At 40.6% G+C, this 18,187-nt stretch overlaps 1 protein-coding gene across 1 annotated transcript; it reads right to left on the bottom strand.

The window, feature by feature from the left end:
* Nucleotides 1-6,036: 6,036 nt before the first annotated feature.
* Nucleotides 6,037-13,393, bottom strand: LOC131897393 (oocyte-secreted protein 2-like). Its single transcript, XM_059248296.1, is given in 5 exon segments — nucleotides 6,037-6,124; nucleotides 6,286-6,330; nucleotides 8,579-8,682; nucleotides 10,463-10,644; nucleotides 13,318-13,393. Coding segments are annotated over 5 exon segments (495 nt in total).
* Between the last annotated feature and the right edge of the window lie 4,794 nt (nucleotides 13,394-18,187).

Here is an 18,187-nt window from a genome sequence, read left to right as displayed (position 1 = left end):
TTGGGGGCTGCTTGTGGCTGTCCTGGGAAAGAACTCAAAAGCTTGATGCTCCCTTCTATCACTTTCTAGTAATATTTTTTAGTGTAAAAGGAAATTTCTGTTTTGTTCATTCATCAAGATTACTCTCCCGAGTGACAGGATTCATAACCTGCTCTGTCCCTTTCTACCCTAGAACTGCTCCCTTCACAAAGCAACCCCTCCCTCCCCACTACAACTTGGCTTGGATAGTACCTTTCTTTTACCAAACCAAATTCCAGCCCATGAGTCAAACTTTCAAGAAACTCCTTTTAGTCCTGGCCCAGTCTGAATGATGAACCATTTCTGCCTGCTCTGGGAATCCACTCAGCACCCCTTTAACATTCCTCAGTCTGAGTTTCAATTTTCAAGGTGTTTGCTTGTGTCTCTCTGTGTGCTTATCATCTTTACTCTACTGTCCCACTGTCTCACAGTTGGTACTCAGCTAATACATACTTCAGAAATAGCCATGTCTAAGGATAATAATAGAAAATCCATCAGCAGGCACTAGGTCTTTTTATGTTGAAAACACCATAGAACAGACTTGGAGGGAAGAAAATGTAGTCTGACACATCATTGACTTTTTTTTTTTTTTAGAAAGAATCAAAGATGAGCTTCTGCCTTCAGATAAAGCAAACTATGTTCTATAAAATATGGTCAATTAAGCTTTTTTGAAAATCAAGAAAACATAGGCTTCTTCACATCGTATTGAGTAGCTCACCTCCCCAGCTCTAACTGAGTAGCCAAAGTTCTTTTGAGTGTTTTATTCATATCATCTCTCAGGACATCCATTGGAATGGGTATTGTCCTTATGACCCTTTCCATATTACAGATTAGATGGAGAAGCTAAGAAACAGAGAATCAAATAACATCCCCAAGTCCACCAGGTAGGAATCAAAGAAGCTAAGGGTCAAAATCTGCCTCTAGTTATCACTACAGTCTTCCTCTGAGCAGGAACTGTCTCACCAAACCTCAATCATAGTTCAGGAGTGTCCTCTCATAACCAGAACTGGCCACCAAACTCAGAGGCAGCCTCTTAATATATCAAAGTGTGTGTGTGTGTGTGTGTGTGTGTGTGTGTGTGTGTGTGTGTGTGTGTCTGTCTGTCCATCCATGTCCATGTCTGCATTTTCCAAATAAATAGCTATATTATGCCAAAAATAATGGCACCCAGGCTAGCATCTGCATTCTAAGGGCAGTCATCCATACATCTAAAAATTCCAAACCTTTACTGAGCAACCAAATAGAAAGCGTTTAGGCATCCCAAGAAGGCCATTGGAGATACCATTAGCAGACAGAAATGCAAGGAGAATTCCTATGGAGTAAGGAGCCTGTAGGGTTTACCTTGGAGACTTCACGCTTTGACAGACTCCTTTCCTTGCAAGTCCATCTCCTTACAGAAGAGGAATCAGTCTGCCTCGCAAAAAACAGCCGTCTCTTCTTCCTCAGGTTTAACGAATCTCTTCCTTGTGCAATACCTCAGCAGATCCAGTGGAAGTGTTTCTGCTGGCTGCCTGGAAGGTGTGCTAATCATACCCGTATTTGAGGGCACCAATGACCCATCCACTTCCCCAAGGCTCACCCATAATGAAGGAAGCTGGTATGAGGAACCACCACCCTCTGGCTCTAAGATGTTGCTTCACACATTAATGGAGCAAGAAGTAGAAGCAGAAAATAAGGGTAGGTCAGTGGGAAGCTATTGTGGAATGGAGGAGGAATAGGTCTGGCTATGTAATTAAAGGTGAAGCCAGGCAGAACAAATAGTGTTGGAAGGAGGGACGTACCAGGGCCACTAAGGGACTGGGTTTACATAATGCACCGGTGATGTTACTGAAATTGTTTTACATGCATGGTAATGTTTAATCCTCTCAGGCCAAGCAAGGTTAGTTCATTTGTCATAAAATAAAGCAATGGTAACTTAAATATATTATGCTTACTATATATCAACTGCTGCTTGCTGTTCAGTTTGCTTCGTGGGCATCTATTTCTTCTATCCTCGGGATAACCCACAACCTAGATAACACTCCTAAGTCAATGGGATGGAAGATAAAGCTGGCATAGAAAAGATAAACCGATTCCCTCACATTTAACCACCTATATTTGTCCATTGCCTGATGGTATAAGGGAATACCACTGACCGGGGTGAGCTATTAAAAACACAAGTTTATTTGCCTCATGGTCATAGAAGCTGATTAGTCCAATGCCAGAACATTGGCACCTGCTGGGGTCCTTCATGCCATGTCACAGCAGAGTAAGAGCGAGGGAGAACATGTGAAAGAAAAGAGGATGGGTGCTCATAACGAACCATCTAAGATCAGCTGGGAAATGAAATATGACTGAATACGTCCGTGAGGTTCCATAGAAGCTTAACTTGGAATACGAATCCTAAATATGGGATTCAACATCCCATGGTCTGAGACCCTGGGCTGGATGAAAAGTAGAAAGTGCTGAGCGCCAGCATTCATCTCTCTCTGCTTCCTGACTTCAGAGAGTGTAAGCAGTCTGATGTCACAGCTAGAGTAGCCCTTGTCACCACACCTCCTTTGGCATTTGACCTTCAAATTGTGGACAGAGATAGAACTTTCCTTTCCTGAGGTGATTTTATCTGGTATTTTGTCACAGCAACAAGAATAACTAATAGAGTCCAAACTTCGTCTTCTATTAGGACCTACTTCTGCTTACACCTCACTCCCATGATGCTGTTGATCATGACATCAGCCAAGTCCCATGATCTGGGAGTGCTAGGATAAATGATGGTCCTCCAGTGCCTTGCCTTGACTCCCTGTACCCCTTTTGGGCATTATCTGAGGCTTTGGATCTCTCAGGTTGGGGCCCTGTGCCTGCAGCCCTCTGAGGCTAGAAGTCAAGTGGTTTCTGTATGGTGGGAATGGCTTGTTCCCACAGTCTGGCCTCCATGAGGGCTTTATGCCTATACGTTTCTGCCTAGGCCTCCACAATGTCTGTAACATTCTTTTAAAATGGCCTCATAGCTCCTGCATCTTACACACCTGGAGAATTGGTGACCTATGGGCTGTACCAAGGTTCACGTCTTGCACCTTCTCCGAAGCAGGCTTACCCACACCTCGGCTTACTTGAGCCATGGATGAAACATCTGAGCAGTGCTGTTCTAGAATATTAGGAGTGGAGTTCTAGGGGCTATGTCAGGGAGCACTTGGAGGCCATCCTGTGTCCAACTCCCAAAGCATTCTGTTCTTCTAGAGCTCCAGGCTTGAAAAAGAAGCCTTGAGGAGCTCTGAAATCCTTGGACTTTTCTCTCATTGCCTATGATCCCTCTGTCTATGCTAATCTTGGTCCCTTAGCTACACACATGACTTTGTATTCTTCACCTGGCCATTCTGTAAATATTTTCAACTCCTTCCATTTTGGTTTCTTTTTTTTCAATTACAAATTCCACATTGAGCTCTTTCCTTCTTGGACCTCACTATCTGTTGTTAAAATGATCACATGGCAGTTGGAATACTCTTACATTCTATATCCTATAAAGTCCTAGGATACAAACATAACCCCTTTTAATGACACAGGGTTTCATGTAGTTCAAGCTAGCCTCAGACCCACGGTAGAGGCAAGGACACCCTTGAGCTTCTGAGCCTGCTCCCTCCCCAAGGTCTCAGATTACAAGCACGCTTCTTCATGCTTGGTTTACATAGTGCTGGGGATGAAATTCTGGGCTTTGTGCATAGTAAACAAGCACTCTACCAAATACACCTCCAGTTCATGCATGGAATCTTGCCAACTGTTTTGCAGCTACATAAAAATGATAAATTTGACTCTGGTTTCCAGCCTCTTATTCCTCACTGCTAAGATATCATCAGAAATGCCTTTTATGTCCATGTTACCACCAATATTCTAAGTGATAAGAGAGGGTAAAGTGGGGGGGGGTGTGGAAGAGAAAAAGAATGAAAAGTGAGGTCCTAGTCCTGAAAGCCAGATTATAAGTGTGGACAGAGCACATGAAAGAGGAAGAAGGTATGATACCACAACCGAAGGACAGTTTGGAGATGAGAGACTGTGGATATGAGGCAAGCCGAGGCTCAGCAGGAGCTCTGCAGCCAAGGCTGACCCCTGAGCCCAGAGTCGAGTGCAGGGACAGATGGAAGAGTAGACCTGGACATAAGTCACAAGGAGTTGGTAGAAAGGACAGTGGTAAAGGGCATAACACATTCCCACCCCTACTCCCACTGCACCCACGTACTGTTTTAGTGAAAACCATTGCAGATAGAATATCACAAAAGAAAGAAATGGCAAGAACATGATTTGTGGAAAGAAGAACATACAGAAGTGGAAGAAAATGGATCTAAGATTTTTTTCTTTGAATTTAGAACTGAAAAGTCATAAAAAAAGATCTTGAGGGTTCAGCTGTCTCACTTGTAACCTGAAAGTTAGAGTACCCACAACAGCCATCAGCAAAAGGTTCAAAGGACAGAATGCATGTAAAGCATTGAAGTCACATGAAGTGGCATTTTATAGGTCAAAATAGGCATCTTTGTATGCATTAAACCAGCACATATTTCTCTAATAGGAAAACAACAGCTGTGATAATTAAAGAAGGTTAAATAGTGAAATAAAGGAGGAAGCTTGATTTGTTCCTGGCTCATCCCTAAATGTCCGTGTGCATTTAAGACACATTGTTTTCCCACCTCAGTCTAACCAGCTGGACTGTGAGATTGAGCATCAGGATAAGATGTTTTAGAATCATCCTTCTGAAGCCTGGCTGTTCCAGTACTGTTCATCTTACACCCTAAGAATGTTGACGGGAAAAACTGAACTGCCTTGTCTATTAGTCAACTTTTCTACTGCCGTGATAGACTATAAAAACCATACTTGAAGGAAGAAAGACATATTTTGTCTCATGGATTAAGAGACATTAACCTATACTCACCTGCCTCTGTGCTTATGGGCTCATGTTCTGAGGGCAGGCTCTGTCTGAGAGGAAAAAAGACAGAAGTACTTGGCAATAAATAATCTAGTCAACTGCCCCCAGAGGATGAGTCCATACCTGCCAACCTCGATCAACTGTTTCAAATGTGGATGAAACATTATGGAAGGAAATGAGATGGTATCAAATCTCAGCGATGGGGCTGTTTGCTTAAATTCAAAACCATGAGTTGAATTTTCTTCTAGATTAGTCATCTGAATATTTTGTCACATTAAATTAGGGTTAGAACATAGCGTTTTAAATTAAGACACTAAGCAAATTCAAGTGTCTGCAAACAAGAGAACATTTATCTTTCCTGGGAGTTAGGTTAAAATTTAAATTAAGCCCAAAGTTTCTATTCTGAGAAATACACCTACCACTGTTCATCATTCTTACTGAAAACACTTAGAACATATTTCTATTAGATCAAAACATATGGGCTAGTAGGATAGATAACCAGATAAAGGTTAATACCACCAATCTTGACAACCGGAGTTCCATCCTTGGGACTCACGTGGTTGAAGAAGAGGACCTACTCCCACAGGCTGTCCTCTGACCTCTACATATGTATCATGGTATACATGTACACTCACATACCACAATTTAAAAAATAAACTTTAGCGGGGCAGTGGCAGCTCACGCCTTTAATCCCAGCACTCAGGAGGCAGAGCCAGGTGGATCTCTGTGAGTTCGAGGCCAGCCTGGGCTACCAAGTGAGTTCCAGGAGAGGCGCAAAGCTACACAGAGAAACCCTGTCTCAAAAAACCAAAAAAATAAAATAAAATAAAAAATAAACTTTAAATGTTCAAAATTACCATGAAGGACATATTCTTGAATCTAGGTACAAAACAGAAAACAAAATTTTAATGGATAATATAAATTGTCTACTAGGTAACTCAAATTAATAAGCCATATCCATGAATAAAATTATTGAAGAATACATCTCCATAAGCAGAACCTTTATTTCATTGATGTACAGGAATGAGATGTCTAAGGAGAAATGTATGCCAGCATTGTTCTTCTTATTGAAAAGGGGTTTGTTTTACAGTGAAGTTCACGATGCCAGCACTGTTCTCAGCTCCTATTCAGGAGGAAGCAGATTGGTGAACATTTAATAACCCCAACTCTTTGGGCGTGGCTTCAAAGTCAACCATAAAGAAATTTGAGCCGGGCAGTGGTGGCGCACGCCTTTAGTCCCAACACTCGGGAGGCAGAGCCAGGTGGATCTCTGTGAATTTGAGGCCAGCCTGGGCTACCAAATGAGTCCCAGGAAAGGCGCAAAGCTACACAGAGAAACCCTGTCTCGGAAAAAAAAAAAAAAATTTGAACCCACTTTCGGGTCCTCATCAGTAGACACTGGTATAAACCACGGTGACTTCCTAAAGAAAAAGGGAAGAGAGAATCAAAGTTGGAGTTCTTGGTGCCACGTCTTGCTGAGTCTAGACTTGGGGTCAAATCATTCTATCTATACTAAACACCATCATTTTCAATATAATGATTCAGGAGACAGAGGCAAGAGAATCATTGCAAGTTCAAGGCCAGCCTGGTCTACATAGGGAGTTTCTGGCAAGTAAGTGATTTGGATTTTTGAATGTGAATGAATGGATGTGTATTTATGTACAACCTTAAAAATCTATGCACCAAAACTCTGATAGTGTATGTCTGTCTGACTAGCCATCATATTAAAGTTTTAGATTTATTAATTTTATGTGTATGAATGTTTTGCCTGCAAGTAAGCATGTGTACCATGTGCATGCTTTGGTGCCTAAGGAAGTCAGAAGAGGACTTTGTTTCCCCTGGAACTGGAGATATGGATGGCTGTGAACCACCATATGGGTGCTAGGAATAGAACCCAGGTCATCTGCAAAAGAAATAAGTGCTCTTAGTTGCTGAGCCATCTCTCTAGCCCATAGCCATCATTATTCTAAGGAAGGTAAGCAAGAAACAAGATAGTAATTACTGTGGCAGAGGAGTGTCCATTCATCTCTTGTTAATCTGAAAGACTCTGCAGAAGCCCTAGGCCTGAGGCAACAGGTCAGAACTCCACATTACACCAGCAATTGGTAGTACATGGAAAAGTTGTATGTATTTATGCATGTATATGCATGACTTAATCAAGTTTGGCTTTTATTAGGGGTTCTGATACAACCCAGAATATCACTAAATCCTTCAACTTAGTTTACCTAACTAGGAAATAGTTATATGGAAGGTCAGAAATACTAGCAAGGTAAATGTATTTTTTGTCGCTAAAGTCCACACTTAAAGGTGGTAAAGATGGTCAATTTTATTTTGTATTTTACCACAGTGAAAGAAACAAAAACAAACACAGAAGTATAATTTGCTATATTAAAAGATATTGCACATTTGCTCTGAGCTCTAAATTCTCTTTTGATGTTAAGTATTTTTATACATTTAGACAAGGTTATATAAGTTGTTCTGTGGTTTCTACACTTGTCTCCTAAGGGTCTAAAACATTCAACATAAACATTTCTATGGCACGGTAAATAGTGGACAAGAATGCTATTGCATTCCATCTCAAAGTTCCTGTAGGGCATGTGGTGCTTTGAAAGAAAACAGCCTCCAAAGGGAGTGGCACTGTTACATGGCCTTGTTGGAGAAAGTGTGTCACTGTGCTGGCAGGCTCAGACAGTTGACTTCCTGTTGCCTGCAAGATGTAGCACTCTCAGCTCCAGCACCACATCTGCCTACATGTCACCATGCTCCCCACCATGATAATGGACTGAACCTCTAAAACTGTAAGCGAGCCACCTCAGATAAGTGTTTTCTTTATAAGAGTTGCCATGGTCACAGTGTCTTCTCACAGCAATAAAAACCTAAACTAAGACATTCAGGATCCAATATTAGTTCCATAAAACTGTAAGCAAGTGCATTTAATCATACAGGTGGACAAATTCTTCTTCATTCTCTGCAAGTTCATATTAAAGGGGCAGATTGATTTTCCATTCACATTTTAGCCATGCAGTCTCCTCACATGAAATAAAGTTTATCAGGAGAAGTGTACTATAAGGAGATAACAGCAAAATACATTGATGCCATGGATCAGTGAGATGGCTCAACAGGTAAAGGTGTATGTCAACAAGTCTTATGGCCTGAGTTCAATGCCCAGACCCCACAGATTGGAAGGAGAGCAACAATTCCCACAAGTTGTCCACTGACCTCCATACAAACACTGGATCACATATACACACACACAAAATAATTAAATGAACAAGTAAATGTTACAAAAACTAAATTTCCAGATTCCCAAATTAATATATATAAAATTTTATAGAAAGTATGTATGTCTCAATGTCTAATTCTTCTACTTAATAAAGATGATAAAGTATTTGATTATCTTGATTTGTATCTGTAAACTACAAAACTGTAAAATAATCTCAATCCACTAGATTATATATTAGAATCTTTCAACTCTGTAATGTTTTGATTCTAAAATTAGGCAATGTATTTAATTTTTAAAAATGAAAGATAAGAGGGCATCTACTGAACTAGTTTATTAATAATAATTTGGGGTTTGTTTGAATTCTTCTCATGGGCAAGTCAGGATATAGCCTCTAAAATCTCTGCTCCCGTGAGAGCAGTTCAAAGGAGAAGGTCTGCAGGACTCACCGAAAGGCAGCACACTACAAAGGGATTGTCTGAGGTTCACAACGAGTGCTCCTTGGCATAAAGTACAGCTCAGTTTCAAAACAGAGAGTGTCCTTTGAGATAACCTAGGAAATCACACGGTTTAGGAGGAGAGTACCCCAGCAATGCAAGAGCCATGCTCAGATGTGAACACAAAACATAAAGCCTCAATTATCTCAAAAGATGGCTTCCATCATTCTCAGGTGCATGTGAAGGTCCAGCCACTGAAGAATGAGACAGAAAAGGAGGACTGTAATAGTGAATTGAAAGTACCTTGTGATAGGAGCATCCCAAGACATAGCAGCAAACAAACTGCCACTTAAGAGATTGTGTAATAAATTATCAATGAAAAGCTTCCAATAGTTATCTATGTCTGCCTCTGTCTCTATCTCTGTGTGTGCCTGGCTCTGTCTCTCTCTCTGTGTCTCTGTGTGTCTCTCTCTGTGGATCCCTGTTTCTGTCTATTTGTCTATATCTCTCTCTCTGTCACCTCTCTGTGCGTCTCTCTGTGTGTCTCTGTGTGTCTTTGTGTGTGTCTCTGTACCTCTCTGACTCTGTCTTTGTCTCTGTCTCAGTCTCTGTCTCTGTCTCTGTCTCTGTCTCTGTCTGTCTGTCTCCATCTCTTTCTATGTACTAACACATGTGAGTAGGGGAGGGGCACCCATTTGTGCACATACAGAGGCTAAAGTACTCCACCTATCACCAGTAGACAGGAGCTCTCATTAAACAGAAGCTTACCATTTGGACTCAGCTTGCTGGCCAGCACGCCCTCAGCATCCAATGATCTCACTCCCCAGTGCTAGAATTGCAGGCCCATACAGCCATGCCTGGCCTTTTACGTGGCTTGTGGGCTTTCAAACTCAGATTCTGATGTTTGCAGAGAAAGCACTCATCCATACGACTATCTCTCTAGCCCTCGGCAGTTTTGTTTTTGTTTTTGGTTTTTGGTTGAGTAACACGGTTTAGAGTCAAATAACAAAAGTGGTTTAAACCATGTGTTTTGGCAGGAAATCGGTCTGTCTTGATATCATAACCTCCACCAGCCCCTTAATCACCCCAGGCCGACTACATAAACACCATCTGAAACTGCAGGTGCCTCATTTTTCAAATGCAGGACCCTATCATAGGTGACTAAGATAATCAGTGAATGGCTCAAAATATTACTATGGTACAAATATAAATTTAAAATCTATAGGAAAACAATGTCTCAGAATGAGAGTACAGTTTCAGAATCATCCCTAGCTGAATAGCCAACAAATACCTAATTCCAATGAAAATTCACTGCCCTGTAGGCACACATCCTATTGGAGCATGGACAGATTTCAGATGACTGGACACTGATTATCATGTATATTGTGAGGATTGATGGTCTGGCACATTAGGAGTACTTTAAAAAGTAAAACTGTTTGCCAAGGGGCTGGGAAGATGGCTAAGTGAGCAAAAATATGTTTGAGGCTCTTGCAGAGAACCCAAGCTTGGTTCCCAGCACCCATGTCAGGTGGCTCACAATTATCTGTAACTCCAACTTCAGGGAATCAGAAGTCCTCTTTGGGCCTTCACAGGCACCTGGATACAGTGCACATATTCATACACAAATACAGATAAAAAATAAAATCTTACTTAAAAGCTGTTTGCTAGGCTTTTGTGAAATAGACTAGAATCTATTCAGATCTGTGCTACAAGGTTCTGGGCAAGCAAGTGACTAAATAATCAGTGGCAGGTAAGAGGGGAAGTTGAATGTACTGGCCTCATTAGTTAATATCAATAGGATCAGGGATGCAGTTTGATTAAAGGACCATAATGTTAACAGTAAACAAATAAGCATGACAGAACACTCAATACTTTTATAGACAGCATCATTCTCACCTTTGTCCTGATGCTACAGTCATGAACAGGGTAGACAAAATCATATTGATATGTATGTATTTGAGTTGCAGGACAGCCCTGTCCCAGAACTAACTCATCAGCGAAAACATATGGACAGATTCTGTTCTTAGAATATGTGCTAACAAAGACCATCACCCAGTCTATAGAACAATTTATCACCACTGCAGAAAGATACACATGAGAAAGTGTCAGGTGTGTATTACCTTCAAGAGAGAGCTACTTTTCTGTCAAAAGCAAACATGGCTTAAATAACAGCCTATGAAAGACTTTGAGATTACCATTATCTTCAAAATACATCTCTTTAATTACTCTCACATACATAGATGTCTGATACTTCACAGTTGAAAATCATCAATATACAAAGATAACAAAATAAAATTATTTTTTCCTTCTGAAGTATTGTTTTTTTCTTGGCTCTTCTTTGCTCTTTATAGGGGGCCTGCCACCCAGCTCCCAAATAAATCACACACACGAAGGCTTATTATTACTTATGAATGCTCAGCCTTAGCTTGGCTAAGTTTCTTGCCAGCTTTCCTTAAAGTAACCCATCTATTTTTTGCCTCTGGGCTTTTCTCTTACTCTTACTCTATGGTTTGCTGTGTAGCTGGGTGGCTGGCCGCTGGAGTCCTCTTCCTTCTCTGGCTGCTAGCACTCTTTTTTTTCCTCTCCTCCCAGATTTCTCCTTCTATTTATCCTCTCTGCCTGCCAGCCCTGCCTAATTCTCTCTCCTGCCTCAGTATTGGCCAGTTCTTTATTAGACCATTGGGCATTTTAGACAGGCACAGTAACACAGCTTCACAAAGTTAAACAAATGCAACATAAACAAAAGTAACACTACTACTATTCAGGAGTATGTGAAAGGGAATGATGTATTCCCACAATCTTTGGGAGAAGACAAAGAGAAAAGATAGTCCAGTGGAACTCAAAACAGCCTCAGCCATGAGAAGAAGGAGTAAGAAGAGAGAAAACTCTCCCCACCTCCAGGTTTGGAAGTGCTGAAAGAGTTTTGTTGTAAAACCCGACCTTAGGTACAACTCACCCTTGGCCTCTGCATTGAAATTTTCAGGAAGTCAGCCACTTACATTGCTCTTAATGGGTGCATCAGGAAGAGCTTCCCATACTGGATTTTCCCATAATGGAAAATATATGTAGTCAATGAGTGTGTGGCCACAGAGGCCTCCAAAATCAATGGGGCCTGTGAGTACTTGGCGTTTACAGATAATCCACCATCAAGAAGAAAGGCAAATTTGGGGAAATTCAGGTTTGGAGAAGGCAGGTGTTCTACATCTATGCATCTTTGTGTGTTTAAAATGTTATTCTAATATCCCCTCAATAGGAGAATCGGGAAAATCTTCCTTAAAAGAAAAAATATATCTCGACACCTGAGATTAAAGCTGGGTTTGAAAGAGTAAGTAGACTTGGGCATATTGGAAGTCCATGCTTTTAGCTTCACTATTGCTACCCATCCCCACATTCCTATCAGCTTGATGCTGTGCAGTGTTCCCTCCAACATCTGAGAAACTACTGAGGACCATGTATAGATAGATGTTGGATATATTAACTGAAGGAAATTCTTCCTTGCCCCAAAAAACATTAACTATGACCAGAGCACAGATACCTTACTCATTGCATCCCAGAGAGCCAGAATAGGCCAGTTATCACTTTATCTCTGCATGTGCCATTAATTTCAGCAGTTAACTACTGAACTAATTCAGCTGCACTAGCCTAAAGAGTTCATCTTAAGTGACAGGATGTCAGACTGTATATGGTCCTTACTCCTACAAGGTTTCCAGCCCAAAGAGATAAGAAACCTGCACATCAGTTCTGAAAGAAACCCCACTCCCAACAGAGGGCAATAGACGAGTCAACTTTATAAATAATAACAGAGAATTCTGCCTTAGAAAAGCTAGCATTTAGTCAGGGTTTTTTTTGGTTTTTTTTTTTTTTTTTTGGTTTTTCAAGACAGGGTTTCTCTGTGTAGCTTTGCACCTTTCCTAGAACTCACTTGGTAGCCCAGGCTGGCCTCGAACTCACAGAGATCCGCCTGCCTCTGCCTCCTGAGTGCTGGGATTAAAGGCTTGTGCCACCACCGCCCAGCTTAGCTAAGAAATACCTTGATTCCAGGTAAAATGGGGGGAGGAATATCAAAATAAACTTGTAAACAGGACAAAATTGATTTATTTTAATCTTCTTGGCTTCCTAAGATCATCAAAGATCTGATGTGGGTAACTCGCAGAACAGTACTTTTGTGTGTATGTTTCTGTAGCCAAGACTAACCTTGAAATTGCTATGAAGCCAAAGATGGCCTTGAACTCCTGATTCTTCAGCTTCCCCTTCCCAAGTCCTAGAATTATAGACTTCTATCAACACTACTAGCCAAGGCAATACTTTTAAAAGAACAAAAAGTAATATCAAGTGGAAATATGAAGATTCTGGAAGCAGGCAGGAAGGTCAGTTTCAGAGACAGAATACAATTAATTTCAATACTACCAAGAACAGATAACTGCCAGTAGGTTTGAAAAGGCTGAGACACAGAAGCATGGAGTATTTATGTAAATGAGATGCATGACAGAGAAAAGACCAAAACATAGCAAAGGGAGATGTCTGAGAACTTAGACATTCCGCAGAAAGAGGAAAATGTCTACTTGGCCTGAAAGTATTTGTAGTCCAGAAAATTTATAGCAACATCACAGCTCTGCAGAGAGGAGAGGACCTGAATGGAAAAAAAAACAGTTCACACTACCCTTTCAAGGAGGCATTCTCCAAAAGGACCTGCGTGGAAGGCAATCTTATGCACAACCCTTTAAAGGAAGTATCTCCAAATGCTCATTTACCTTCGATGTTCCCAGCACAAGGCCAAACCAAGACAGGAAAGAGAACTAAGACCTCCAAAGCCACAGAGACCTTCATTTAGGCAGACCTCCAGCTTAGAGCCACTATGGAAACAAAGGGGAAGTTGTGACTGGTTTAAGTGATTTTTGTCTGGCAGCCCAAGTTCAGCTGTCTTCACTTTTCTACTTATTTAGGTAGCCTGCAGGGGTGAGGGGCTCTCATCAATATGCTAACTACTTAAAAGTCAGGTTCTTCTGATTATTTAAACCCCAAAGCTCAAAGAGGCACACCTGGTAGATTGATCGTGGGCCAGTGGATGGTCCCACCTGTGCAGCACAAATTACACTCAGTGGGATATAACAAAAAGAGGCCGAGAAGTTGGGGGGGCATCAAGAGAGGGGTAGAGCTGAGAAAAATTATGGGGAAGAGTCAGTAGTAAATATTATTAAATTGCACTGTATACTATATGAAATTCTCAAAGAATTAATTAAAATATTATATTTTAAAATGTGTCAATGGATAACTGTTTGCATATGGACTGTTAAAGTCACCTGGACACCCACAATTACAATATGACAGTAACTACCATATTGTTGGAAATAGTGTTTATTGCATAATTTTTCAGATGTCATAAGCTTTGAGCTGATGTACGAATACTCTAAATCACATATATGTTAAATTAAAAGACAATTATTTCTTAATTGACATGAGTTTGGATGGCTGAGTCACCAAAAAAATGATAAAAAGTATTGATTAGGAATATAAATGCCTAGACAACGGGAACCCAAAGGAAAAAACGTTTTTCTTGGAATAACTAAACTCCACAGATCCAATTCTATTGACTCCTCCTAGTAGTGTTTTAGTTATATCAATCCTTTCAAACCTTGCTATCATTTTATCAGAAGAAAATACTTCATATGCATATATAATACATGACTTTATTCATATTCCAATACTAAGCAATATAGGTATGGGACAAGTATGTCTACGTCATATTCTGATTGTGTCAGTCATGACATGAACACGAGAGTGTAGTCTTTATATTTTTTATTTTTGAGACTAAAATATAATTACTTAATTTCCCCTTTCTCTTTACTCCCTTCAGCCCCTTCTATGTACTCCACTCTTCTTCTCTCTCAAATTCACAGCCTCTGCCCTCTTTTTCTTTGTTGTTAAACATATATATGTGTGTATATAAATATATATGCATATCTACATATAAAAATATAAATATACATATTCCTAAATATGTAGCTATGACCTGCTCAGTCTACAAAATGTTACTTGTATGTATACGATTTCAGGGCTGACCACTTAGATAACCAACTGGGGGACTCCTCTCTGAGAAGACTTTTCTCCTGCTCTCAGCATTCCTTATTCACCTGTAGGTCTCTTTGCAACAGAGACCGTTACAGGAAACCACAACTAATCAAAATGCAAAACAGAAAGGATCATGTGGTGCCCAGCCCCACAACTCCTGCACTTAAGGCTCAGAAAACATCGTGGAAGAGGGGTCATAAAACTTATAAGAGGCAGAGGACCAGAAACGTCAGAGAATTGCATGACCTGAACAAGGACAACATCAGCATACATGATAACATGGAAAAGAGAAACCTTATAGGAGCCCAACCCTAGACAAGAAGCTAAGAAATACTGACTGTATAAAGTTAAGTTGGATGTCAACAGGTAACAATACGTAAGATTAGGAGTCTGGATTGAATGTCTATTATTGCTCAATTACATTAATTATAGTTTCAAGGTTTCAGTCTGTTTCAAAGGGTATGGTCAATTCCCTATATGTGTTAGTTCCACATCTGCAGATACAACCAATTCTGTATGCAAATATTTGAAAAAAACATGTATCTGTGCCAACATCTTCAGACTCCTGACGTTACCTCAATAACACAGTGTGATGTTCTCTGTGGCATTTGCACTCTACCCAGTAATAAAGGCAATATAGAGATGATTAAAAGTATTTGGAAATATGTATAGTTTATACACAAAAGGCAAATTATGTAATATAAAAGGGACTTTAACATATGGAGATGTGGGTATCTGTGGAGAGTCCTGGAGCAAATCCCCCACAAAGTCTGGGCAGCTGCATAAACACAATGCTTCTCTGAGTGTTATCAAAAAAACTTACATTTCCAGCATCACATGAGCAGATAAGCAACATGATCCCCAAGTCTGTGTTCCACACCACCCTCTGTATCATGAAAGCTTGGATGGGAGCCAAAGAGATAGTTCAGCTGTTTAGAGCACTGGCTTCTCTTCCAGAAGACCTGGGCTTGATTCCTAGCACCCACATTACAGTCAACAGCTGTGTGTAACTCCAGTCCCAGAGGATCAGACAGCCTCTTCTGACCTCTGTGGGCACTACAAGCACATAGTACATCAACATAAATGCAGGCACATAACACATAATAAAAAAGTTAAAGCTTGAAAAGCCCAGTCACCAACTACCAGGGGAAGATGGGATAAGCCATCTGATATTTTTCTTTTCTAAACATTTCACCAATGTTACTAATATTTCTGCTGTAATCTAACATCTGTTTGGGCTCCATTTACATTTTAAACCATGCCTGTATAAACATTTAAGGTAATTTTAAAAGGCCTCGACTAGGAAATAGCTTAACCTCTAGACTTACCATCCTTTCCAGTCTAGTCATGTAAATTTTAGAAATTTAAATAAACTAAGGCTCAGCTGAAACTCCAGTACTGATGGGAGGGATGCTGTCCATGCCCCACCCCTTACTGAGGAGCTATTGGCAGGTGACAGCTGCTGAGAGAGGAAGAAACTTTCTTTTTGAGGGTGGGGCCACTGGTAGATTTCCCCACTCCAGTGGATGGTCTTACATCCATGCACATATGGGCAGCCCTAACTGAACCTACTGAGTTATCAGAAATAGGGGTGGGGGCTGGAGAGATGGCTGAGTGATTAAGAGCACTGATTGCTCTTCAAGAAGTCCTGGGTTCAATTCTCAGCAGCCAGATGACAGCTCACAGCCATATGTAATTCCAGTTCCAGGGGATATGAAACCCTCTTCTGGTCTTCTCAGTCACCAGACACACATGTGGTGCTCAGACATACATTCAGGCAAAACACCCCATACATGTAGAATAATTTTTAAATTTGTCTTAATTTAAAAAGACATGAAATAGGGAGGGGACATGTTGAGAGGGACATAAAAGAAGTTGAAGGGAAAAGGGGAGTAATCATATTTTATTGTATTCATTCATGAAATTCTCAAAAATAAAGAAAATTTAAGGCATGTGTCTGTACAAAGAAAACAGAAATACTACATAAATTGTGGTGAATACTAAAAGACATAGCAAGTGTAAACACTCTGTTCAAAATTATCAATATACATATTTGTGTCTATTTGTGTGTGTGTGTGTGTGTGTGTGTGTGTGTGTGTGTGTGTAAACCATGTGACCATTTTCCTCAAACTTAGGCTCAGCTGGTTGTAGAGTTTTAGGGATATTCCAAAGATTACACAAAGGCAAGGAATAAACAAAATCCATCTTCACAATTCAATTTTAATAGAGTTTTGCTGTTAGTGATGAAATCTAAATGTAACTACAAAGAAAATTGAACAGAGATGAAGCAGAGGTAAGAATCTTGAACCTTATTCAACACTTTTCAGGTGTTTTGAAACAGGGTCTTATGTATCCCAAGCTGGCCTTGAGTTCCTGACTCTCCCGTCTCCACTTCCCTGCGGCTGGGTTTACAGGTGTACACCACCATGCCTGGCTTTATTTAATCAAGCAAAGTCTATATGTGGCCCGGGGAAGTCTGAGGGCTCACAGAATCAGACTGAATACTATGATCTTTTATGTTGATGCATGTAGGAAGTTTGCACACACTGCCTGCTGAGTGCCTCTGGACAGCATCCCACACCGTTTTAGGCCATCCTTATATTCTTCATTCCTGTGTCCTTGCTGTAAACAGAGAAAGCTGGTTTCAAGATCTGAAGCAGTAAAGTATTTAAATATCAGCCCTTAAGTGCAAGTTTCTCAACACTGTGAGTGGCCAAAGGGAAAAGACTCAGAAGTCATCAATGGATAAAGATCTTCTCATGGCAAGCTGTGTGCACTGGCTTGTATCACGTACTTGACCAACCCTTCTATTCAATAACCTGATGGATTTGTACAGGAAAATGCACATTTAAATGTATATTCTAAGACAGGGGCTAGGAGGTAGAGCCTAAGCTTGAAATACAACTTAAGTCTACCAGCATAGAGATGCCAATTAGAGTAACTAATATGGATGAGCTCACCAAGAGGGAATATAGGGACATAAGATTAGCCACCTAAGAGACTCACCCTTAACCCCAGAATATGAAGATAAGTTTCAGTCAGGAAAGATCTCCTGAAGAGAGCAGTATCACCCATCAACTTATTATAGTTTATGCAATTCCTTCTGGAAGGCTACCTTGGGGGAATAACATTCTGCACTCTGCACCATCTACACTTCACATCTTTCTTACATGGGATCCCACATACTAAACTCACTTCAGTCAAGCCTTCACTAAGACAGTTCATGAGTTCTATATTGGCAAATCTAGAAGCTGAGTCTCAGTCTTGGCAGCAGCACCAGACACAATGGAAAAACATAAAAATTCCAAATTCCTATTGGAAAAATGTAAGTGAGGACACTTCCATGACACAACACCCTTCCTTAGTGACCTGTTTGTTGTGTTGTAGGATTCTGGAGCAAGCTCAGGGCTGAGCTTTGAAGCTAACAGTCAGTGTGCTTTCTTTCACTTCATTAGTTGTCCTCATTTTCATGTGATTTGGGCCAATGAGAATGAATTTGGCCCAGCACCCTTAACAATGTGTGCTCAGAAGCATAGATTTCCATATTGCTTT

Source organism: Peromyscus eremicus, chromosome 1 (assembly GCF_949786415.1).
Source record: "Peromyscus eremicus chromosome 1, PerEre_H2_v1, whole genome shotgun sequence".
NCBI classification, from domain to species: domain Eukaryota; kingdom Metazoa; phylum Chordata; class Mammalia; order Rodentia; family Cricetidae; genus Peromyscus; species Peromyscus eremicus.
Note: the sequence above shows the minus strand (reverse complement) of the source record. Positions and strands in the feature narration are given on the sequence as shown.